Genomic DNA, 27557 nt, shown 5'->3' with positions numbered 1-27557 from the left:
AAGGCCATTGACGTAGTAAAGGCTAATTAAATGAATTTATACCAACAGATGGCGTTGTTTATTTACTCATGCGCAATATGTTTTAGAATGTAATCGGCCATTAAGTGTTAAGCGATAGTGTTGATCAGAATGTAGATTATCGGTAAATTACAGGCGAAAATTAATCGAAATAAGTAAATTATCCAGTGTAACGGAATGTAAGCTTCGAGTATATTACAATATGACATTAAATATTTACACCGAGCGAAGGTAAACTGCGATCGAATGCTGCAAACTGGAGAGATGAATACTGTAGTATTTGTCATATTTTTGCTAATATCTAAAAGCGTGGAAGGGAAAGCAGGTAAATAATTGCTTATTTTCTAACTAATTGCCTACTTATTTAACATTAAGTAATCACTTTTCACCTGGTCTCATTCACAGATTTTGAATCAATATAATTGTTTTTTTATGTTGCTGGAGTGATTTTATCAGTTGTTAAGTTAAATATCCCACAGATATATTGGCCAAATACTTAATAAACACTGCTGTGAGCGGTAGACACGGTTGCAGAAATTAACGAGACCGCGGCAGTACAGGTAATCGGGACCTCGTCCGAGCGGTAGACCGTACCCGCGGGAGCAAAAAAGTCAAAGGAACCGTACCTCTATATGCCACCCTTTGCCGGAAACGCTCCCTGATATTGGGTTACTTTCCGATCGCAGGTGATAAAAACTCTCTTTTAGAGGCAAATATCTGGGGTAGGGTCACGTGTACCTGTGTTGTTCATTTGAAATGTTTGCTTGTACTGGCGGGTGGTAAATTCCTCGGTACTTTTCCATTAACTGGGCGCCATTCGATTCGATTACAATGAATATATTTATACACGTGTTTATTAAACATATTCATTATAATATTAAATGTGTGAATTATGAAATAAAATATCGATTTCGCTACTTAGTTAATGGAAAAGTATCAATTCCTCATTCAGAGTTCACATATTATCGTGGTTGTTGCACGTTCCTGGTCTTACACCGGAAAATGTCAGTTTATTACAAAACAAAATGGTAAAAGTAACAGATTTGCTTGGTTTATTTCCACGTTAGCTCATCAAAAAATAATAACCAACTATAATTTATGCTTAATTATTGTACCGATATTTACAATACTGTATTTACTGTATAAATAAATATGTAAATAAAGTAAACAGTTATAGAAAATGTAGGTTATTAAAAATAGTGTTGTTAAATTTTGCCCGAAATTTAAATTCCGGTACCAGTAAATCTACCGGCTTGTGCCAAATTTGAATACTGGTAAATCTACTTGGCCAATAATATTTTTATATCTGTTTCTGTATGTGCGATTGTAAAGTACCGGATAGTTTATTTTAAATTACTTTTATTAGGTTATCACGTGTTCGAGTTATACGAAATTACACGATTACGGTTCTGTTATAATTCGTTTCATTTTTGAATATAATTTACAAACTAAAATAAAACTAGAACTTGTAACTGTATTAATAAATTATAAAATTTTTTAATATTAAAGTCACCAGTAATTACTTTTATAGGTTAATGTTTATTTCTGGATTAAGAATTGATATTGTAAAAGAGATTTTATTACCTTTACAGGATTGTAAATCATTAAAATTATAAATACCAAATACAGGCTATTAAAAAAGTTTTGTTGTTTCCTTTACCTAAGTATTCAACCTCATTCAATGAAAAGATATTGTTTATTATAGTATTAAATTTCATTACCTTAAGAACATTTAGCTTTTTATTTTTTTCGAAAATGGAAATTGAATTTTGAAACTCGAAATGTTTAAAAGTAGAGAGAAACTGGAAAAAATTAAGTCGTGCATTTGACATACATTAACTATGCCCGTAAGGTATGAAACTTTAATAGGGATCACAAAAGTCACGGTAAAGGAAGTTTTGATGATGATAATAGATAGTTTACTAATTTTATTAAATTCCCTTTATTATAATAAAACTAATTATACTATACTATTACTCCCTGTAATAATAGTATTCTAAATTTGCACGATTATTTAATAAAATATATTCTAATACTATATATTGAATAACGTTTAAGTCTCGGCAGAAACAGAACGCTAACAGATAATGTTTTAAACTAATATTATATTAAAATTCGCCGATGATTAAGTTTATTGGGTTGCAGACCTATAAATTTCCACTATTATCCATTTGCCTGTCTATTTGTTCGAGAATGGCATTACTTACATGAAAACTGAGATCAGATACAGAAAGTTTAGCGCTAGAGGCTGCAATTAATTTTAAAATTAAAATATGATTGAAAATATAAAATGAAATTCAAGTAATAATAAAGTAATTACAAGTAATAGACTTGTGCTCAAAAAAAATAAAAATAACTATTAATTTTTGGCACATCTCAGGAACTACTTGTCAGAATATCATGAAACTTAACATATAAGTGGAGCCTTGTAATTTTTATGCAATGATGACAACTAAAAAGCAAAAATTTAATTAAATTACATCAAAACCAAAAACAAGAAAAAATATTAAGTGTTGTTTTGAACAGTAATATTTAATATGGGGGGGTACTTCCTGCATATACACGCTGTACGACAGTTCTCCTGCTACTTATGACTCTGTCAGAAGCAAAGTCTGGTCTTGAACAACAACATCTTAAAATTCCTAGAGTATTCTTGGTGGAGGCTGACAAGCTGCAGCTTTACCAAGAACTGTTCGCTCTAGAGCAGTGTTTTTCAGCCGATATGCAGAAAATTTCACCAGTCCGCAGAAAAATATTTGATTGTACCGATGCTGGTGCAGTTAATTATGCGTGACATTATCGTACATAAATTGTTACATACAGTAATTCTAGATTACTATTTAAAAGTCACCTGTAATCAACTCCATCAATGTCAATACAGTCAAATATTTTTTTTTGCAGACCGGCACCATGGGATTTAGATCCAGCGATTTTGCTGGCCATTCCCTGCAACTAATATTGTAACTGTCAAAAAGCCCTACCAGGAGAGCAGCCTGTATGTGTGAGCTAAGGCGCCAGCAATCTCATCTGTTCGTTCAATTTGTATATAACCTCCACTTGTTAAATGTATTTTATTTTAAGCTGTTCAATATTCGGTTTCCGTCAGGCGCCCACGGATCCCTCTTTTCACTTCTATCTCTTAATTTACTAGTCAAATTATATTTGTTTTTTCTGTACTTTTCTTTCAAACTAATCACAAGTACTGGTGTTTTGTTACCAGAATTTATAAATTTATTTAGTGTTTGATGAATAAATATGATTTTTAATTAAATAAAATATAACTTTTTAATCAAATAGGCTTGTGAAAATTAAGCAGCAGAGTAAACAAATTTGTCGGTCTGTTTAGTATTTAAAAATAATTACATCCTTCATTAAACTGTGGATATTTTCGATAAGAACAAATAATTATTAAGAGAAAAGATAGATATTGTATAGAAGATAATTAAGCAGTTTTAAAATCGTTGGATGCTGAATTTGAAAACTAATAAAATTATTTATCTTTTTGAATAGTCTCTATAGAGGCGTGTGACGACTGCTGCTAAATGATCATTAGTCCTACAAAAAAAGAATATTTAACAAGCAAAGTAAAATTAAAATATAGTATACATTAAGAAAACAATTGGTAAAATAATATCTATACGGTCTATAATACTGGATACAGTAAAGAAATATTCATAATATATAAACAACTCCACTAATTCAATTACTGTAATTAAAACAAGGTGATCTGCCGAGTCTTCGGGTCTGTAATTTGGCAGATCGTCTGGTTTTAATATTCATAATAATATAATTTTAAAAGATGTAATAAATATAATTAATGTACAGGATACAAAAATCTTTTCTCAATTGTTTTTGTATTGTAATTGCATTTATATTTTAAATTTAAGAGTGTAAACTAAATTTGGCTAATTTTAACAGTAATTTCGACAAAGATAGGCAACTAAGGTACCATAGTATAACGATATATATATTGTATTATATATAAAATGTAACTTTTGAGAATGTGTTACAACGAGCTGCTTTATTTTAGCCCTGTTTCCAATTTATGACATAATATATTTGATACAAGCAGTAAACTGATATTTACGAGAATAGAATATTCTAATCACGAGTGCGATGAGATTTGAAATTCCCACAAGCTTTTATTAGATGGTTTATAGGTCGCAGTCTTCTTTCTCTTTGTTTAATTTGCGCCGTGTTTGTTTGTTAGGGGGTAGTTCTATTCTTTTTAACACAGTTGTGCAGTTTTTCTCTATGTTGTAAATGTTCTATCAGCAATTATAATTTTATTAACTAAAAGGTGATTTTACTTTACTTGTTTTCTGCTTAGTCTTAACTATGTAACTTTTGTTTTCTTGCCATTAAATAAAAGAATGTTTGATAACTTACATACTTGTTTCTTTTATCTTGGTCTTTTATCTTCTTCTAATCAATACTTTTGTTTATTTTATTTAGAATCATTGTTCATAGATAAATATGTATTCTGTAGCACTAATGTTACATACCAGAATAAGATACAAATTTTCATTGAGAAATAATAGACTAGCTTGTTTCTATTTACAAGATTTCAATTGACAAGAGGTTCAGGAACAAGTATGCCTGTATGTCAGTATTACACTGTATGTAATTGATATTATTTTATTTTTTCAATAAATAAAACAACCCTTGGATCTGTTAAAGTCGTTTAACATCATTATATAAATCGATTTTCGTACACTTAATATATTTGCTAGAACGAGTAGTGTTAATAATAGGCAATGTTTGATTGAATATAAACATATGTAGTTAAAAGATTGTTTTGACTTTCTAATCTGAACAGATAACAATAATTTAGGAATTACATAAACTTCATTATTAGAATCATACTTTGTAGGTGTCAAATGTATCGATAGTGAAAAAATCAAACTATTTCCTCTATCTCTAATTGAAACGAGAGAGAATTTAATTGGATAATAAGCTATTCTTTCTGGATTATGCACCTCAATAAAAGTGTTATACTCTGTTTTTATGCATACTTTCTCAATAGGTTTGGACAGATTTATTAGAACTGCACATTCTCATGCTTTTTTATTATAATATTTCTAATGCCCTGTGTGGAGGACAAGCAGTATCAGCTTGTCGGTATCAAAAACCGACCTGTAAATGAATATCCTATTACATTGTGACAGCACAAAATGAGTACAATCTGCCTTTGAAAACATGCATCATTCTAAGCAATATTATATCTTGTGAACTGAATGCATCTAAAGCAAAATAATTAAATTACATTTTTAATATCTTAAAATTTTATAATTCACATATTTTTATCATAACGTTTAATATTCGTAATACATTACAGAAATAAAAATTCTGTACATTATTGAATTAATTATGCATAATATACTTGTATATTCTAGCATACACATAATTTTATTTGTAATTTAAATGGTCTGGCTTCACACATTTCAAACGTTTATTCTAGAATCTTTTTTTTTTTCAAATTACTGTTCCGTTCAATATTAACTTACGTAATGTACAGTAATTTGCTATAATGTTTATTTTCTGCTAAATTTTATAACTTTATGTTGATTTGGATTTTAAGAATGGTATTATGAGTGTATGGTCTAATTGTTACACTGTTTATTTTAATGTAATTTTTTTCCGTAAGTGTCGTCGTTGACCTTGTGTACTTTTTTCGGAGCATTTTTGTTTTCTGCCATATACTAAGCTCTTGTTTTATTAAAATAGAGAATAAAGAGTTTAATGTTGCTTATTTGATATTAAGTACAATAAGGAACAACAGAATTTGGCAAATTCCGACAGTGTTAACGCTACTTATCGATTTCGATCACTTCGGTAAAGTTATTAACTTGTATTATAAAAAATTATTCAACGTTCTTCATCTTGCATTTTAACTCGAGTTTTATAAGGAATGATTCCGAAAAGCTTTGATACTCTGTTTAATATAAAATTTTATTAAATAAAAATCGGTTCTTTAAGTAGATTGGTGTTATAAATATTCAAAAAGATACGCTATATTTTTTTTTGTTTTAAATTCGAAGGCTTAATTTAAATTACGTAAATGCTGTTCAGACTTCATACGGCATGATTCTTTGCGCATAAATTAAATTTAAAATGCATTCCGAGATTTCGTTAAGAGGTTATCAAATAATGAATGAAATAGTCATAACGTTGCCTTTGTAATTTATGAAACTGCATTCATTCTGATCCGGTTTGGAAAGTTCAATACTTGACAAACTAATGGGAGATATTTTTAACAAAATGACAGTATAGATATTCAATATAATTAAATCTAAAGCTGCTTTTTATTTTTTGAATTAAAGCCTATTAAAGCTAATTTTTAATTATCAGAATTTGATCTGAAGGTTAAAAGTACGCCACCATTTAGTATAAAGATTAATAATTAGACATTTGTTAATAATTTATAAAATTTTAGAAGACAAGGTTGATCCGAAGTGGGACTTTAATCCAGTGATGGCAAACTTCTGACCCATGTGACGATTTCAGGGTACCCACATTATAAATTGTAAAAAGATATTTGATAGATTTCAAAACTTTGCATATATGTAAAGTGAAAGCAGAGTCTGTTGTAAAAAGTTTTAAAGGCCACCAATTATGAACCTCAGAGAGAAAAATTATAATCAAATAAATGTGCAGATTTTGCATTAAATGAAATATTTGTTCCTGTTAAAATCACAATAGAGAGGTTGCGGCCGACGTTTTCGTCACGAAAATGTGTATGTTGGACGTTCGGTGCCGTCTTCCCGTAAGCCTAAAAGTTTGGCAATGGTGTTTGGAACATCGAGCACGATTCCAAACGCCATTGTCGAACTTCTAGTCTTACTTTTTAGTAGAGTTTATTGTTATTTTTATCATACAGATTAAAAATTTAAATAAAGTAAAAAATTTGTAATGTTTTTCTTTTTTTATTTATTCAAATTAAATGTTTGAAATGTCATTTGAAGTTACTAAATTTTGAATTCACCCACCCTCAGTAAAAGGATCTCTGTAGTTCGTAAGTCCTACATACCGGACAAGCATTTTACCAGCCACTCTATTCGTACTTTACATAGCCAAAAGGGCCGGAGAGAACACTGTATTATATTTTGTGCGCTTTGGATGAATGAACTGCCGACTATACTATTTGAAAGACATTAACTGACCGCGGTCGATATAGCATGGTCGTATATAAATGATTATATTAGTTTTAAATTGATCTGTGATAACTGAGTTTGTAAAAAACTTAACCTGATGCGGCCGAAAATGTTTGTTTATTAAATTGTTACTGCTTGAAAGTGTGAGAAAGGTGCGAGTTTTCTTTACTATATGATAATTCCAGTTTACGGATTTCAAGTAGTTCGTAGAGACTAATCCTTTTTAATAATAATTTTCTATAAATACTACATAGTGCCTAACAGAAAATTAAGTAGTTTGCATTATTTAATTAGTAGGATTTGTTTGCATTCTTCATATGAAATTTTTGTAGAAAGAAATGAAGCGATTTCACAATAATTATTTTCTTTCCTAAGTTTTATTGTGTGTTAATACTTCCGTAATGTATAGCACATGGTAAATCTCTTGCCAGATCTTTTATTTTTATTGATTTTAAAATTTAATTAAACGTTTTTAATCTTTTAATAAATTTTATAATCAAGCAGTAATAACAGATAATGCAATTTGTTTTCATTTAATTCAGTAGTTTTTGGATAGAAGTCTTCTTAATTTAATGATATTTCAAATGAAATTTCTCAATTTTTATGTAGAAATAATTGAAGTGAAATACTTGTTGTGTAATTATTACTTGACAGTATTTATTCATATATAACTATATAGTTTAGCATATTGTTTGTTCGATAATAACTAGTTATATGGATTGGTGGTTAGATGCGAGTTTTTTCAGCTTGCTGTATATTTTCTAATATAATTCTTCAGAATTTATTAGAAAAGTTTAGGTATGTTTAATATCATAATGTAACAACACACCCAACAGCCGTAAGTAAAAACGGGTTAACGTAACCCAACCCGTTCACTTACGGCTGTTGGGTGTGTTGTTACTTATACTATCGGGTTTCCTTGGTGTTTATTTGAATATCATAATGAATTAATATTATTCATTAGCAGTAAACCATGTTTTTACATAATTTTCAAACAGAAATAATTATATAAAATTACAAAAATAACAGAAGTTCTATTCAATAACAAACTGCTTTGTATTTTTAAATACAATACACCACTGAATTTCATGTACCCTTTGTTTCCAAATCCTTTCCAGATTAACAGTTTTTCCAGACTGATCGTGATCATGTATAATAATAATGCATCAACACACCTCAAACCTACTAATTATACAGCTCCCATGTGTCTAAAGTGGACTGCTAGAAATTTAAACTGAATAAATATTAAATATAAATTATGTTTGACACTGCTGCCGACTCTTTCATCTCTTAGAAGTCATAGATAGGGTTAAATTTAAGCAAAATAAATTAAGAAAATCGGAAGATTGCGACATCACCACCAACAAGTGCAGTATAAATAATGTAAATGAATGCCCTACGCTCGATGTGGTCCGTGGCCGCCCTGTATAATAGTCCGGCGGCTGCAGGAATTTTAAGTTGACTCTCGTAATTTTGTCCGAATTAAAGGAGATGCCCGAAAATTCGGTGGTGTACCTGTATTTATTAAGAAATTATCATGGACGTAAGACCATTATTTTTATTTAAGTATTGGCTCACTTTTAGAGAACATGAAGTTAATTGTTAATGGCATCAGGACTGTTAACTGTGTCAAATTGTTAATTATTAAGGTAGTTAACCTGAGAAAGGTTTAATAAAATACAGAGGAAATTACTTATTTACTGAATTTTAATTGATTTGATAATGGAGTTATGATGGATACAGCTGATGGATAAGTCATAATCGTACTATAATATAATGTTAAAGCTTAAAATATTGGTTCTTCAATTTTATTAATTAAATTACATATATGTAGTATTGTAATTTTTCTAACTGTTTACATAGAGTTAAATAATATATATTTATTTTTTTTTGTATTTGGTACAATATAATTCAAATACTAGATAATAAAATCATCGTTATTTAGTACATTAATTATAAATATATGCATATAACTTGCCTTCAATATAAACATTCTCAATAAAGAACAGTGCTATTAAATATAAATTATTATAAATTAGAAAGTTGATAATTTTTTAAAATTATAATGAATTTCTTGTTATAAATTGTATCTAAGCATATTATAAATTTGAAATTCTTGTCTGCGTAGGAAAACAAACTGGATATACAAGTAAAAAAGTAACAAATACACCTTTCGAAATTCCAGTAATTCAAATTTACTTGGTACAAATGTTTTTGGACACGTCCAAAGGCCTATCGAATGTTCTTCGCCGCACAACCCGAGGAAAGCCGAAAATGTTTGTTTCGAACAAATTTGAATTGCCGAATATTGAAAGCTGAATTCGTTACTGAAATTCTTGTTATCCTTGAATGCAATCAAGTACTAATTAATTTATGACATTTAACTTTTTATATTTAGTGGAATGCAGTCGTAAATTTGAGTTTTACACAATTACCGTTTCATTCTGTAAGTTGGAATTTGATCAAAATTTTTAAAATCATAAAGAGTTAATGTAGTGTTAATGAAATGCAGATCAAAATTTAAAGAAATATAAAATTCGAATGTTGGTTTTAAAATGAGGAATTCAAGATATAACTAACGTTACTCTGATTATAATATGTGAAGATATATGATATGATATAGAAGGGTTAATATATTTGCGCTTACAAGGAGAACGTCGCTATATGAAAGTTGTGTAATGCTTAGTACTAACATTTATATGATAGGTAAACAGTGTGTGTTTAACTATCTAAGAGGATATTTCTCTACGGTCGATACTTCTATTTCTTTTATAAGATAGGAACTTAAACTTTTATCTGAAGAAAGTAAAACACTATTTGACGAGCGGAGTGAAAATGTGAAGCCAATTAACAGTGATATAATTGCATTATGACGAAACGTGCTGCGTTACGGGTTGACGAGAAAATCTGAAATCGAGTATTAAAATTCGCAGCTTTTAAAGAAAGACAAGTTAATTTACATCAGTCAATAGTATTATAAAAAAAACCACACTTCTATATACAATTTTATATACAAAAGCATAAGTGCTTGCTAGCAATCGCACGGCCGAGGACACGTTTCGTCATAATGCAACGACGTCGCTGCTAATCGGCTTTACACCTTCACTCTGCTCATCAGATAGTTCACACTTTACTTTTTTGTGAAATATCTTCCTAGGTAGGTAAATAGCGCATGTTTAACTACCATATAAATGTTAGTACCGAGTATTACACGACTTGCACGTAGCGACGTTCTCCTCGTTAGTCAAGAGATATTCAGTATTTGTATGAAATAATTGTAAAAATGTACACTTCATTATACCATCTTAATTTATCACAGCACCTATGAAGGGAATTATGAACTATGAAGCCTATCATCTGCTGAATCTTTCAGAAATCTTCAATAAAAGTAAGTTGGGAATTTGATTACAGAAATTATTTCAAATACCATTTCCAAATTTATAGAAGATATTAATGTTAAAATCTTCAAAAATTGAATACCTTGAATTGTAATAACTGAAACATTTTTTATACATGTTCACATTTAAAATATTATAGAGAAAATTGAAGCATAAAACAATAAAATACAAATACATGATATTAAATTATTTATTATTTGTGTTCTAATAAAGTTTTATTGCTAAATTATCATTATTACAAGTAGAAGTAGTATTATTATTCTTAAAGAATAAAAATTTAGAGAGAGAAAATGAATTGCAATTGATTTGAAAAATATTTGGAGATTAGAAACGTTATTCTTGAAAATAATTTAACTCTATAAAGTATTATACTCTTTATAAAGAGATGATTTCTATTTTTACACTTTATAGAATTAACGTTTGTTTCATATAATTTGTTTTAAAACAAAATAGCAATATTACTTCATGTATATAGAGTTTTAATATAATATATAATATACAGGGTGTTCGGAAATTCCCGTTACAAACTTCTAGGACTTGTAGAGGGGAGTGAGTACGTAATATTTTGATTAGGAACCCATGTTCGGAAACGTACCGTTTCCGTTCTACGACGGTTTCAATTCAGATGTTTAATTCTTCCACTTCTGCTTGAGGAATTTGAATTAGTCGTGACGTAGTGCAGTTATTAGGTAAGTATTCGAAAGGAAACGTAACAAAACATCCATTTATCGCTTAAGCACGTTTGTTTTTATTAACACACAAACTTTACGTGTTTACATTATTCTAAAACAAAAAGGAACTCGGCATACTGTACGTACAGAACAGTACTGCTGCATTACAACAGCGGCTCGATGTGGCGACCGTGACATTCTTACAGACATTGTACCTACAAACCATGTTCTGGTACACTCTGAGACTTTTCTCTTTCCCTCAGCAGAAGTGGGAGAGTTAAACATCTGAATTGACTGTTGTAGAACAGAAATGGTACGTTTCTGGACGAGGGTTCCTAATCAAAATATTATGTACTCATTCCCCTCTACAAGTCCTAGAAGTTTGTAACGGGAATTTCCGAACACCCTGTATGTATGTATGTATGTATAGTAGAATCTTGTTTTAACGGATCATGGAATAACAGATTTTCAGAAATAATGTATTTTTTTTCTCAGGTCAAGCCAAATCAATGTAATTTTACCTCCTTTTAGTGGATCTGTAAATTGGAATAACACAAAACTTTTCTTTTCACAGTGCTGGTGTTGGTTTTGTGCATTGTGTGTTTATACAGTCCCAGTTTTGGAGAGATATTGGAATAACAGATTTTTTTCTAGCCTCGTCTATTGTAAACTTTGCATTTTTTTTCAACGTTTATTTATTATTTAGGTGTTCCTGAGAATTTGTAGAGTTTGACAATGCATTTGTTACATCTAGGATATGTACAATTGAAGAATTGTACAAAGAGAGTCAGCAGGCCGATACAGTTGAGGAGGAACCATCTAGTGGACATTATGATGTCGTGCAATGCCGAAATTTAGTGAGGCCATCATGTCATTCCAAGTCACCTTCTGATGAATTTTGGCATAAACAACAAGCTTTTTTTGCACTTGCAGTGTATAGTTTCCATCAGTTTTGTATTATGTACGTACAGCATCATATATGATTTTGTAACATATGCATTTCTATAGAATAAAGAACAGAGATTCCAAGAAGCTAAATAATTTCAAGTACAGGTACTTGTTAAATGTAGAGGTTAAATAATGAATATTTTCCTGGAAAATGCATTATTTGACCCCTAGGTGCGGGAAATCTATTGTTCATGACATAACGGATTTTCAGAACAACGGATGATATTTGGTGATCCAAGCAATCCGTTAAAATGAGATTCTACTGTAAAGAAGTATGAAATTTCAAAAGCTCCTTCCAATGATAAGTTTATTATTTGTTTTACAGTATAAAATAAACATAAAGTGTAACATAATAGCTAAACAGACACGACTAAATACAGTGTGTTTGAAAAGTTACAGTGCAGTGAGAAATTTCTAATGACATTAAACTTATACGTAAGGCATTGCGTACAAGACCGGTAAGTTGTGTGTCTCGCATTTCCATTTTGCGGTAGATGGCATCACTGCTCGCTCACGTACGTTTTGGGGTTGGTCTACAGTTTTTGGAAGACTTGCTTGCTGATTTCATAATCTCCCATGGAATTGGGCCCACTAGGTCTCCCAAAATCCAGGACCTCGCTCCCCTGGATTTTGGGATCTCTGGGATATTTCCAGCATTTGCTGTGAGAGAAGCTGCAATATTGTTTGTAAATTTTTAATAAAACTTAAACCTTTTCCACTGCACAGTAACTTTTCAGGCACCCTGTGTATAATATATGTAAATATTTGGCAAGAGCTTGAGAAGTTGTGTAAATATTTCAATTCTAACAGATTAACAAAACTTAAAAAATATGTTTTTGTATTGTTTATGAACTTATGAAAGTCATAAATAATAATTTGAAGTCTTGATGCCATTAAAGCCTTTGTTAACTGAACTTTTGTAAATTGAAAATAGTTTTATACCAAAAACTAAACATTTTTAAATCATTTCAATCGGTTATATAAAGATGTTGCTGTAATTTCATTTTCTTTTAAGGTATATTTCTCTTTATAGTAGAAATTAATAATAAGCAGGCTTCGTTAAAGTAGTAGGAATAGTTTTTTAAATATTCGAGTTTTGCTTTCTAAACGCGATTTCTACTCGTCCGTATAAAACTCAATTCAATCTGTTATAATTAGTTTTTCTTGAATAAAGTATCTTGTAAAGATTAACCACTTGATATAGTCGAGTTCTGAAATTTTTACAAAAGAGGAATTTGACTTTATCTCATCAGAAGCTATCTCGACATTCTCAAAGAACGTCTATATATCAGTCGAGTCGATAAAATATACTTCTCCGTATTTCGCCAAGTCATTTTCCTCCTTATATATTTTCCCTTTGCTGCTCGTCGAAAATTTCTCAAAATTGCATTAATTTTCGGAACGGTTCAATGTAAAGTCTGTCAAGTTTTAAATCCGAGCATTTCTAATTGCTATAAAAGGCAAGGAAATGCTGTAAGTCTAATGAGAATGCAGTTACTTTATTAGATTAAAAAAATTAGAAATGAAAGAAATAAAAAGAATCTTTTAATGTGGTTAATAATAGATATATAGTTTCATAATATTCAGTTATTTAAGGTCAAAAATTGAACGTAAAGTAGACGTAAAGACATATCGATTGTTAAACTGAAGACGCTAAGCGAACAGATTTTCAAAATTTTGTACATAAAAGCCCTTATTTCAAATGATCGAGATTCCAGACTGTTTAGAAATTACAACTCAGATGTCTTCGATACTCGTTCCAGGAGACGGTTTATTGGAAAAACGAATGTTTTTAATCACTTTCGAAGACCTTCGTTGGGTTATCATTTAGTCATTATATAGCTAATTTTAGATTTAATAGATTCTACTATACTCTGTATTCTCGAGGCTTTTTATAACTAGTTTGGCAAGGAAGACAGCTGATGATGAGCCATTCAATAAACCTTTGTTCTTTCTATAAATCTTGCCAGAAAGTCTATTGATACGCAAATTAAGAAAGGTAAGGTTCTATCTTATCTTTCAGAACAGTCGTCGGAAAGTACATAATTTAAAAATACTTACTTACATTATCCGTAGTAATATATCTGCGATTAAAGATTTAATAAATAAAATTACTTTTTAAATCACTTTCCGATATTTGTCAACCTATATACTTCAAGTAAAAGCTAACATTAAAATTAATTATTAAAATTTAATGTAAACTGAACCTAAACCTTGGTGGGAAGCTGTATCTTAATACACTGAAAGTAGTTTTTCTCAGTAAATTTTTAAATTAATCTGATTAATTTAATAGATTAGTTTGAAATAATGCCTGACGAATCTATAATTTCTGTCCGAAAAGTAATTTTTAATACGTACCACATCTGACAAACGGTTGCGATCGCCTGTCATTTTTAAATTGGCGTAAAGGAATGTGATTAATAAAACACTTGATAATTCCTCCAATGAAATTTTATATGAATAATCACACTAATAAATTTATGAAGTAACATCACAGATAATTTAATTGACTGAATGTATTACAATGAAACTATAAAATGATGGGCGACTACAACTTTTTGCCAGGTAAAGTAGTACTTTGTAATGAAATAATATAAAAGTGTGCAAATTATACATAATTTAATGAACTTTTTTGACATGTGCCACTTTGAAGTAATCAAAAATAAAAAGTAGGCCAAGCAGAAAAACGCTCGTAGGAAACTACATTGAATTCTTTTCAAATACGAAAGAAATTTATAACATTTATATAAATAAATTCAACATACAGGTTATTCAATTTTTATTATATCTGAACTAATTCCGGTTTAGATGCAGTTAATCTGTTGTGAAATTTAATGTCAAAATATTTTTAAGGTTATTTAACATAAGAATTTTACTACAACAACACAACAAATACCTTTGTAACTCCAGTAAGATATTTAATACAACAATGAAAACTGTATGTATTGATGAACATTTTCAATCCTAACCGGATCTTCGTCGCGTCAAATGTTCTAAAAATAGAACACGTAGACGAACAAAATATAAATTTTAAATTCTCGCATAGCTTTTACAATAGAGCGTAGGATAAAACAAAAGACGACAAGTATGTTATGTTAAATATCTTACCGAATTTACAGAGGTATTTGTATTGTTCTAGTAATTTATGGATATCTAGTCATAAGAAGTTAATTCAGTTGAGAATTTCGTTACGTATGTTGTTTTTTTATTATTCGGTGCAAATTTACGTAAGTAAATAAAGATACGGAAACAATACGGCCACTCCTTGCTTAACGACCATTCAGACTTACAAATAACCCTCTGACATGGGGAATCCCCTTTCTTAATCTTAGTCTAGTTTCCACAGTTAGTATTCACTAAGTAAAGCGTTTACAAATCTCCAAGACTATGTATTTTGTTTATAAATTTGTACTTTATTATGCCTTTGAAGGATTCGACGACTAAAATATTAATTTTTGCTGATTGTACTTTTATATTCTGTAATATGTAAGAGACTCAAATTAAGCTAGAGTTTCCTTTAGATCTTTTCTTTATCTAGTATAAATAAAAGGATTAAGCTTCTTGTTTAACGACCAATCTGTTTAACAATCTAGTCATAGGAACAGAACCAGGAATAAGTGAGTAGTGCCTTATTCATTTAAAGAAAGATAAATATTTTGTTTAATGCCTTTTTTCTATTAATATAATAAAAATCCTTCAAGTAGCTTAACCATTAGAACTAGCATCTTAAAGATTCGTATAAGAGGTGCAATAATCTTTCCTTTGCGAGCCTTTGCAAAAATGTATACTCGAGGGATTGATCTGAGTTGACAGATTAACCGACTGAAGTTGGCAACTGCTGCTGCTGTTGAAATTCTTAAAAACAGCAAAATTTAAATTGACGCCCAAAATATTTAGAATATTACTTATCATTATTAGATAAGAAATTGCAGTTGAAAAAACGTTTTAAATCAAATTTATTTATAATTATTATATTTAACAAGAGATGGCATCCCAGTGGCTGGCCTCTGCCAAATTGCTTGGTAATTATCTAGTTTAAATAGCCCAGTAAAAGAATCTGGCTGTTCATTTGATGTATTAAGAAAATGAATTTCTTCCACACCATTCAGTTACAATTAACAAAACATATTTGAATGGGAAATGAATGGAAACTTTGAAATCTTGTACGATGATTTACTTATGAATATATTTAATAATGTTTGCAGTTCTAAAAGATTTTCAAATATTCCCAAAAGATTGAATGACGATTTTCTCTTTCTAAGACATTCAATGGGTGTATGATTATAAGAACAGATCAGCATCCATCCTGCTAACATATAGATATTTCTTTAATAGTAGTTAACTGTCAGTCGGGATGATGCTAGTGTGAAAGAAATGATTGATATATAATCTTTGAACTTTCTAATTCATGTAATACTTGACATTTGAGAAAACTAAAGGGTGTTCCATTAACAATGCCAGATGTAAATTGCATGCTGTTGGCACGGGAGTTTGTCAAATCTCACGCCGACGTCTACAACACGTCGGCAATTCTCGACTAGTTATGGAGATTTGATGCGGAATTGGGCTGGAATTATGCGGTTACGTCACGAGTAATTTTGCGAAAAGAGTACATTTGCGCCACTGTAGTTGTGGGGAACATTTGGCAGACACTGTCTTTTATGTGTAAAAATGACTTAGCGCATGAAATGGGTTGTAATTTTACTTTAGTATAAAGTAAAAATATCCACAGTTGTTCAATGTATAATGTATTTTATTCCACAACTAAATCCAGCGCTGCTATTGGGACACCCTATATATGCTAGAATGAAAAACTTTTAATATTTAAAATAATTTTTCCAACTTACACACTTTTGTTTGTGCATGGAATTTTTTTAACCTCATTTAAATTTACTGTACCAGTCTCTTTGTCACATTGCTTTTGATGTCCTCTCTATTTTCAAAATATTTTTGTTTCTGACAATGAATACAAAACAGAAAACGTTATTTTTTATTGTATCTAAAAATTGTATTTATGTTTTCGTAGGTTCGTCTGTTTCCGAAGGTGCGTGTCTCGATCACAGAGGGAAGATCGTGGATCGGGGAGAACGTTACTTTCCGCTCGGAAGCGATCCGTGTACTCAGTGCACCTGCGTAAATGGAAAACCCGAAATGTGCATTTCCGTCTTCTGTTCTCCTCCGGAGAATTGCCGTCAGTATCATGCACTCAGTGACAAATGCTGCGAATTTGTATGTTTGGATAGAGATCATTCGGATAAAACGTACGGCGGTAACGGAACTATTACCGGAAAAGAAGGTATCGTCTTTTAATATTTTTATGCAATTTGTGTATTAATTCATTTATACGTAGAATGAATAAATCATTTTTTAAAAATAAAATTTAAATTTTCTTTACTGGAGTGAATCTAATTAATTAAATTGCTTTCTTGTGATGGGTTTGATTGTTTAGAAATGCTAGAGAAGCAATGATTGATTTAATTGTATGCTCCAATAAAGCAGAATTCAGATTTTTTTTTTTTTTCTTTATTTCACTTTATCAATACTTGACAATTAGACATTTAAATAATAAATTCACAAATTTTCACACTAATATAAAATTAAATGATATAAATCTTAGTTTTTCTGTTTGATAAAGTAATACAAATTAGAAGTAAATTGTCCTGTGGTATTACTTTAATGATAGAACAACAAATATAAACACAATTAAGGTTAATTTTGAAATACTTAATCCTAATTATGCCTTAACCCGAATTTTTCTTGTCGGTGGTAATTTTATTTTACTGAAAGTGCTTGCAATGTTTTACTTGTCTTAACATTAAATTAACATTAAAAGACGGGTTTTTTTTTTCTTTCTCAGCTGTTATATATAACAGAGGGAAAGTATGGGGATTGGTCAGAAAATAACCTCCAAGATTTTTACATTTTTGGACAGAGGAACCTTCAAATGTCAAGAAATGCAAAAAAATATTGGGGGCGTTTTCTGTACGTATGAATGTTTGTGTGGGGGGGCACAATTTTGTTTACCCTCTTTGGAGCTTAATAACTTATGTGCTTTTTGTCGAAAATTTCTGAAATTTTGCCGAGAGGTTTGTATATTAGGGGATCGATGCTATTAAATTTTGGCAGTTAAAGGTTGAGGGTTAGGGGGTCTTGTGATATCCCGAGTAGGGTTGGACTTAATGACAATTTTACTCATTATTAGCATTTACAGTTTACAAACCTCATTCCTACTCTCACAATTAAATGTTTTGTTATTTTATAATAATTGAAAATATAAAAAGTTTTTTTACTGAAATATCGTAACAGATGGCGCCACCAAATGTAGCCAGGGGGTTTTTTTGTCGGCTGGTGTACTTGACTAACGTTGGGTTATACTCTTCTCTTTTATTTGCGTCTTTTTATAGACTTGCTCTATTGTATTTACAGATATATTTTCAAATGATCTGTAGCAAGACAGTTTAAAGTGATGTATTTCGAGAGTCAATAATTATATTTCAAACAAATATTGAAAGTGAATGGAAATAATAGGATTTTTAAAATATTTTAAAAATATTCGTGCGTCATTAGATTCTTGATTGGAAGTGATAAATTACCAGTATTTCGTTGAATGGACACCGATTACCAGTTACGCTACCCGGACCTTCGGTCCGATCCTCCCCTTCCAGTTGATATAAGATTACCGATTAAATATTAACAACACTTAGTCAGTTTTATCCAATTGCAAATTGTTATTTAGATCTTCTGTTCTTAAGAATTTAAATCACATTATTCATTTTTGTTTTCAAAATGGAAGTGTGAGATTCGGAAAATTGTTTTTCGGTAGAATGTTAGCTAAAAGCCGAATTATAAGACACTTTTCTTTAGTTCCTCCGTTTCTCACGGAATTAGTTTAACTATCAACATCCATCTGTTAGTAGGGGGTCTTCAAGGCAACAAGCCTTTCCCCCTCTTCGGCCTGGGAAGTTTTGGGGATAGAATTTTAACAACTAATTGTTGATAGATGGGAATGTCGACTTTTAAACAATTACACGATGAGAATATAACAACAATCAAAAGAAATAGTAAACCATCCGCCCAGAATAGTCTTATTCCCACTGTCCTAGCCAGCCCAGCGATGACACATTTGAAGTGTCATTACTACTAAACATATGGTTACCTGATCAAATTCCCATACCTGATGGGGATATAACAGCCACGCATTCAATCTTTGGGGCGATCATTCACCAAGGAGTATTCTTTTATTTTGTGACTTATTGTCCACATTGTCTCCCAGATTTGCCACCCGACTACCAAACAACGGTAAAGAGGTAGGATGATTAACCGATTTTATGTAAACTTTCTCTCGGTGTGTTAGTTTGTAAGTAAATCGGAACGTGAAGACCTGTATCTCTAGAATCTATTCAGGCTTGTAATCATTTATATTTTATATTAAATTTGTTGGATTTTAATGACGGTTGATTTCTCTCGTGTATCGCCGACATCTTATTGACAACCTCGCTAACTCTTCCACTTGCACTAACTAAACGAAAATTGAGAATCGTGGAGAAACGTGTAACGTAACAATCGCCATCCACTGACACCGTGAGTGGTCTTCAACGGACCGATGTCAGAGAAAAGGTTAAGTCTCGTGCCTCAACCCCCAGCTTCTCACATAAGTAACTGAATGTCAAGTTAAAATATGTTGTTGTGTTCTTGATGGTGGCTTTTTCTGTAGGCAATGATGTAGATTCGTTTGCTAAAATGGCCATAAATAAATATGTAAATAAAAAGAAACAATAATTTTCTGAAAAATGTTGAAAGAAAAGATGAAATTCGATGACACTGTGAATCCAAAAACAAACCTGTCTACAAAACTTCACAAGATACAATGTTGCCACAAATTTCTTTTTATGTATAAGATATAAGAATATATATGTTCTTAAATAAGTCGTCAAGAATTATAAATTCTAATCATTTTTATAATAAAAAATAAATAAATTTATAATTCTTGGTTTAATTATTTAATATTGGTTAATTAATGAGAAAATCCAGCAATGAGTTACTTAACTTTCCTAGCAACATTTGGTTGCGCCATCCGTTATATTTTATTTAAAAAACTTTTCATACTTTTAATAATTATAAAATGGGTTTTTATAAAAAAAATTTTAAATGCTAATAACAAGTAAAATTGTAATTAAGTCCGACCCTACCGGAGATACACGCGATTCCCTTTATCTCCCCACCCTTCAACCTTTAATCACCAAAATTTAATAGCATCAATCCCCCTAATAAACACACCTCCCTGCAGAATTTCAGAAATTTTTGACAAAAATTATGGGAGTTATTGAGCTCCAAACAGGGTAAACAAAGTCATGCCCCATGTGCGTACATAAATAAACACAAACATCTCTTTAGCTTAGTGGAGAACTTAGTGTGATGTACAAGTTTCTACAGATTATACCATGCAGAGCAACAGCCCATACCATCAACAGCATGCTCTGCGATAGGAAATTTCAAGTCTTTCTAGGGGATGGAATGAGCACCGATAGGAAGATACACAATGGACTACCTCAAGGATCAGTGCTCTCACCTTTACTATTTAACCTGTACATTTCTGATCTTCCAATTACTGCATCAAGAAAGTTCTGCTATGCAGATGATATCACAATAGCTGCACAACACAGTCAATTAGAGCAAATTGAGGAAACTTTGGAACACGACGTGGAGAGCCTGGGGCACTATTTCAAAAAATGGCGATTGTCTCCAAGTGTCACCAAAACAGAAGTGTCCTGTTTCCACCTGAATAATCAACTGGCAAATACAAGGCTGAATGTCTCTTTCTGTAACCAACCTCTTAGACATAATATGTACCCCAAATACCTGGGAATCACCCTTGATCGCACTCTGTCTTTCAAGACGCATCTACAAAGTGTCGCTGGCAAGCTTAAGAGCAGGAACAATATAATACAGAAACTTTGTGGCACCACGTGGGGATCAACTGCTAGCACGCTGCACTGCTCAGCTTTAGGTCTGGTTTATTTGTGTGCTGAGTATTGTGCCCCTGTCTGGATGAATAGCTCCCATACAAGATTGGTAGATACACAGCTTAATGTTACAATGCGCCTGATTTCTGCTACCATACGATCTACACCAGTACTTTGGCTACCATTGTTGGCAGGAGTCATGCCACCTGACCTGCGACGATCTAGGGCCCTTGCTCGCGAGTACCTAAAGATAAGCAAAAATCCTCAACTCCAAGTTCACCAAGACATTCCATCCTTGAGCATTAATCGCTTGAAATCTCGGAATCCAACCCTCCGGGCAGCTCAAGACATGGCTATAACTGATGATGACTATATGACATTGTGGAAAAACCGCTGGGAAACAGGAATGGGGTCCCACTTGCATGGTCTGTTCTGTCATAGGGGAAAAGTCCAGGGTTTTGACTTACCTCGCAAAACATGGTCCACATTAAACCGTGTCAGGACGGGCCATGGCAGGTGTAGGGACTCTCTGTTCAAATGGAAGAAGGTTCCAAGCCCGGAGTGTGACTGTGGTGCTCCACGTCAGACTGTTGAGCACATTGCACGCGAATGTAGCCTCCAGGCTTACCCGGGAGACTGGAGTGACATATTAATGTCCACTTCAGAGGCCTTGAAGTGGATAAGCGAGTTAGATCTACAACTCTGAACGCTCTTTATATCATTGTGTACATGTGCAGTCACACTTTTGTACAATAGTTTAATTGTTTATAGACTTACTGCTTCTTGTTCTTTTGTTTCACTTCTGGTTTTGTATTACTCCATTTTGTTACGCTTTGTTCGTGTCATGTATAAGCCATACGCTAAATAAATAACGCAAACATCCATCCATACAGAAAAAAATTCCCTAATTTTTTTGCATTTCTCAACGTTTCAAGGTCCCAAGTCCAAAAATGTAAAAATCTTAGCCGGACATTTTTTGACCGATTGCCATACTTTTCTTCTGTTATATATAACAGCCAGGAAAGGAATAATATAGTTATTATCAATGATAGTAATAAGAACATAAAAATGAAGTTTTAAATGTTTCATTTTATATGAGTAATTTTGAATTTTACTTGGAGGGGGAAAATTCTAAAATAATTTTAAAATTAAATTCTGAAAAACAATAATTCTGGTGAAGTACTTAACTGGGGACCAAAATATTAGAATATGAGGCTGTGTAGAATTAATTGAAACGGTACACGAGGGTTGAAGTTTTTAAACAAAACTGAAAAAGATATTGCTGTAATATACGGACAAGTAGTGTTTGCCGAAACGACACACGTCAGTCTTATTCAGAAATAAAATACAGTACACCTATCCCTCGTTTTACACGGTACTTCTTTTACACGTTTTCGCTTTTACACGGTTTAAAAAATAAATGTAGAAAATAAACTGGCTATGATCAAAAGGAACAATTTTTAACTCTAATCTACATCTATCTTCCAATCCACCTTAATTATGTGTTATAGTTGATATTTAGGATACTAGGTGACAGTTTTATTTCAATTTGTCAAATAGTAACCGATAAACCGATATAGGGTACTTCCCCATACGCATGAAGTTGCATTCATTGCACATAGTTTTAAACCAGAAAATTTTAATTTTTCATATTCATAAGTAACAAACGATTACATTATTTTTAATTACATTACGTTACATTACATTACACAATTACATTACATTTTTATGAATCTTTCAGATTTTATTTTTTGTTCCTCTGTACTTTGTATTTAATTAATAAAAGAATATATTTGTTTTTTGCCTTTCAATATTTTTGTTTGATTTATGTACCTTTAAAAAATTGAAAAAAATTCATAATTAATAAACAACGAAATTATGCATTTTTTTGCACACTTTTCGATTTACACGGTTTTACATTCAAAAAGATACGAATTCGATTTACACATTTTTCTCAGGAACCTATCTTCCGTGTAAATCGAGGGATAGGTGTACTTTAAAACAGAATAAACCGGTGCTGGCAATGGCCATTTAATTAATATAACACTTTTAGTTAATACGTAATAGAATATGAATGAATAAAAACATCTAAACGAAATTCGAAACTTCATTTAGATGTCTTTTGTTCATTTTAAAGTTTAATAAAAAGGAGGGGGGAAAATACAAATTGTACTTTTAATTATTTACTATGAAGATTTATCGTGCAGTTATTACAGAAGATGCAGAGTAGTAATTGTGATCGTTTGGTTACCAGCATTATGTCTCGCAGAAACTTTTCCAATACATTTATTTATTTTATATTTACTCCAGATTTGAATTGAAAATTGAAATATATTCTACATAAATTAAAATCTCTCCTGAATAGAATATCCATAAAGTATATCAAATTATGTACATGATTTATGCAAAATTATATTTTGTATAAACTGTTTGCTCTGAATTTTAAAATTTAGAGCAAAAACTTTAGTGTTATTTAGAAAATAAATTAGTTTTAATTATTAATTACAACATAGTAATTTTATCTTCAATCGAATTTATACTTTCAGACACGGAAACAATAAATGCAACAAATCTCGGATTGCGTCTGGTAGCGAGCACCGTTACGTCTTTTCTGATTCTTGCCCTGTTGTTATTTATGATACACAGGCTTCATCAGCGTCGCCTTCTCTTAATGATAAGACGTAAGTTTCTGGTTGTCGTTAGCATATTTTAAATTTAAATAAACCAAAACATGATATACGTATAATAAATATATAGTAAACAAACTAAATACACACAAATTTTTCAAAAACTATAATTGCGTGTTTGTTTGTTTATAATTTTCCTATAATATGGAGAGACAGAAGAAATTTTTTTTCCAATTTTGTTTAATTTTTTACATGGATGTGAATATTTTAAAATTATTATTCATATATTAATATATAATATTTATTAGAAGAGGTATGTTTAATTAATTATCAGATTAGTTGTTTTGAAAGACAACTTGACTGAAGTGTTCAATGGTGTGCCTCAGAAAAAATGTGTATTTATATCCATGTGTACATACATATACAGAAAAAAATATATTGTTTTAATATGTTTAATACGTAAAAAGTAATAACAATTATAAATCGAAAGTAAAATGAACATTTTTTCAAGGAGTCGCAATCTAATTTAACATACTGAAAGGTTTATTAATTAATAATGGAGCTAACTAATGATTCAGATTTAAAAATATTACTTTTGAACAGTCAATAAATACAATTTAAATAGTCTTTCTTTACAAATGTACTGTACATGCATATAAAACTATTTTCGGTAGTTTTATGGCCAATTACTGATTAGAAGAATAATTTTAAAATTTTGTTAAATACAGAACTAATGATACGATTTAATTTCATTGTAATAATTTTTAATAGGTTTTCATGCTCGCCGTGTCGATAATGGTCCAAATGGCTCGCAGAGATATCCACTAGACGATGAAGGAAGCGTAGGTTATTTAGTTGGAGGAGATCACGTCGATTTCTCACAGTGTAGTGAACCACCACCACCTTATGCCTTTTGGAAACCGTCTGGAACGTACATTCCTCCGGGAGAAGCCCCACCACCGTACGAAGCATCCGTTGGCACGGTTCTTCCTAATTATAATGGTGCAGTTATAAGAAATTCTAATGAAAATGAAAATGTTGAAAATGATCAACAGAGACCCCAGCCACAGCAAATTCCATCACTTATTCTCTCTACGACAATTTTACCCAACACTTATTTAAATTCTAACGCCTCGGACACTTCAAACTGTCAGCAGGCGGAAAGACACGGACGACTCGCAAGCATTTCTAGCGTTAGTATGATAAGTGATAATGACATAAATACTTTAAGATCGGATGCACATTACGAAGATGCTCCCGTGTATATGCCTAATAACGTTACAATTTTGCGAATCGGTCAAGGAGGCAGCATCGTTTCTACTGCACTGTGCGAAGAAGATTTAGCAAACGGAAATATTTTGCCTAACGAGTGCATCTCACCAAACGAGTGTGGTAATTTTTCTACTAATAAAAATAATAACTCTTCCATCAACAAGAAAGCAAAGCACAATTGTCGCTACAAGCACCATTCTTGCAGTGAGATTTTGGACCAACCTCAAAATTCTCTGTCAAGAAGAGAAGACAACAATAAGAGATGCAGTTTACAAACTTCTAATACTAATAAGTCAATTAATAAAGCATATCCCGATCCGACATGGATGGGAGAAGGTAGCGAAACTTCGAGCAGTTCCAGTCCTACGTACGAACAATGCACGTTTAGTCCTTCAAGCAGTGATTCGAGTTCTATGGAAGTAGATTTTTGTTTAGATTCTAATGCTCTACATATAAAACAAATTGAAGACCAAACTGCAAAACCATGTGTTACAAATAACTCTAGCTTCCAAGATGGACTTCCATGTGATAACGTTTCTACACCAATGACTAGTGGAAGAAGAAAAAGTACTTCGTTTGATAAAACTCTTCAACACCTTCGTAAATTTTCATTAGGACACCAGAAAAAGAAAAAGAAAGGTAAATTTGAAAGAGATCTTCCAGCAAATGAAAGTAATATAGAGAATAATTCAAAGTCAAAAAATTATTCTGTATCATATCAGTCGGGTGCCACTAATAATCCTGCATTTCAGGAATGTGACCATGTACATAAAACGGACATTAGTAATCAAAAAGTTTTCAATTCCTCCGACGGTGTCTTCCAACGTCCCGCTTCTCTATGCTTGGTCGTTAGAAATTCCTCAGAACTAACCGACGAACGTCCGCAACTAAAATCTATTTCGTTAGAATCTCAAGACGGGTGTACTCCGATTCCTGCAACCGTCGTTGCCGTACACTGTAGCGCCGCCGCCAAAGTCAATCGTCTCGGCACCGGCTGTCCGCACAGCATATCTATAAGTCCGGATTCGAATTCCGACGGATTACAAGCGTATATTTCCGAACAGTACGCTCTTCACGCAACGTCGCCTTATCAAGAATCCAGCCCGTCTAATTCTAAAAGTGGTATTTCGAGATCCGGTTCTATATGTTCCGAAACGGGAGAAAGACGTCATCACAGTAATAACTCTCCTAATAATTTCGAATGTTTACATTTCATATCAAGACACGGAAAGAGTCCAAATTTAAATAAAAATGTGAATTTATCCGACAGTTCAAATTTTTCAAAGGGTGCTCTGCATTGCGAAGATAACGCCTCCTTACATTTATCCGACTGCAGATTATATTCAAGAACTAACAGTTCTTCCGAAGACGACCGGAGACACAAAACGGCGACGGGCACGGAGAGTAGGTCGAGAAATTCAAATAAAGATTCCGAGAAATCGCAACAGTTTTCGACGGACAATCCAAATCAAGAGTTAGAATGTATATTTCCCAAAACTTCAAACGATAAATTTAAATTGTTAACGTCTTTAAGCAAACCTGACGTCGCAGATGATTCTTGTAGTAGTCATCTGTGATAATTTTTCCCAGGTTTAAATAGAATTTCAAAGAATCGTAAACGAGTTGCTCAAGAATTAGAGACGTTCGGTCGATCTTTCGAAGGATAGTTAAAAGAAAGTAAATGGTAGGTTTAAAGCTTCGACGTTACGGTTTGATTTATATATTTGTGGACAAACTTCTTGCCTAAAATAATATCCACATATATAAAAACTGCATGTATTATACTGTATACAAATATCATATATATACTTTACACGGGCCGTTTCGAATAACTCGACTGTGTCTTTTTCAAATTGAAATTTTATACAGTTTTTAAGTGAAACTGTTTTATTTACGTAACAATTTAGAATACAAGATTAAATTTTTAATGGCGATATGGCTATTGAAATAATTCGCTTTTAATTTATAAATTATACAGCAAATTTTTACCAATTAGAAAAATGGGTTTATGTAACCCTTGGTGCCAAGATGGCGGCTCGTCTCTGATTCTAACAAGGAAACAGTGGGACGCATGTTCTAACCCAACCTAACCTATTTTAATAATTTGGTTTCTAATAATTATGGTAATTTATTAGAATAGGTTAGAACGTGCGTCTCACTGTTTCCTTGCTGGAATCGGAGACGAGCCGCCATCTTGGCACTAAGGGTTACATTAACCGAAAAATGTTCTTTGTTGAATAGTTTAATGAAAACACAAGTTGATTTTATTGTCCCTTTATAAAGATTCAATGCGTTTTGACAATATCTTTTTATAAATGTTTGTCGATCGGATGTTTTTCTACAAAACCGACGGCGAGTTCGGAAGCATCCATTAAAACAATTATTTTAGCGTTGCTTTTATAAAACAGAATATTCGTCGGCCGAACATTTCAAAAAAAAAAAAAAAACCATTTCAATATTATATAAACGTTAAGCATTTAGTTTTATAGTTTAAAAATTGGTCGAA

General features: G+C 31.6%; 1 protein-coding gene across 1 annotated transcript; it reads left to right on the top strand.

The window, feature by feature from the left end:
- The first annotated feature begins 85 nt into the window (after positions 1 to 85).
- Positions 86 to 27032, top strand: LOC136971976 (nuclear transcription factor Y subunit alpha-like). Its single transcript, XM_067266493.1, has 5 exons — positions 86 to 343; positions 10492 to 10560; positions 17216 to 17485; positions 23699 to 23833; positions 24551 to 27032. Exons 1-5 carry the CDS (start codon positions 265 to 267, stop codon positions 26626 to 26628), a joined length of 2631 nt encoding a protein of 876 aa, XP_067122594.1. The 5' UTR covers positions 86 to 264; the 3' UTR covers positions 26629 to 27032.
- Positions 27033 to 27557: the final 525 nt, after the last annotated feature.

The sequence above is a fragment of the Centruroides vittatus genome, unplaced genomic scaffold (assembly GCF_030686945.1).
Source record: "Centruroides vittatus isolate TY-2023 unplaced genomic scaffold, ASM3068694v2 contig_2747, whole genome shotgun sequence".
In the NCBI taxonomy this organism is placed as follows: Eukaryota; Metazoa; Arthropoda; class Arachnida; order Scorpiones; family Buthidae; genus Centruroides; species Centruroides vittatus.
The sequence above is the reverse complement of the archived record's forward strand: the minus strand, read 5'-3'. Positions and strand labels throughout refer to the sequence as shown.

What these genes read in the sequence shown, in the direction of transcription:
- LOC136971976 (XM_067266493.1), top strand. Translation starts at nt 265, where the DNA reads ATGCTGCAAACTGGAGAGATGAATACTGTAGTATTTGTCATATTTTTG. An exon ending in AAGCGTGGAAGGGAAAGCAG is followed by an intron (nt 344 to 10,491) that starts GTAAATAATTGC and finishes AATTTATCACAG; the next exon opens with CACCTATGAAGGGAATTATG. An exon ending in TTCAGAAATCTTCAATAAAA is followed by an intron (nt 10,561 to 17,215) that starts GTAAGTTGGGAA and finishes ATGTTTTCGTAG; the next exon opens with GTTCGTCTGTTTCCGAAGGT.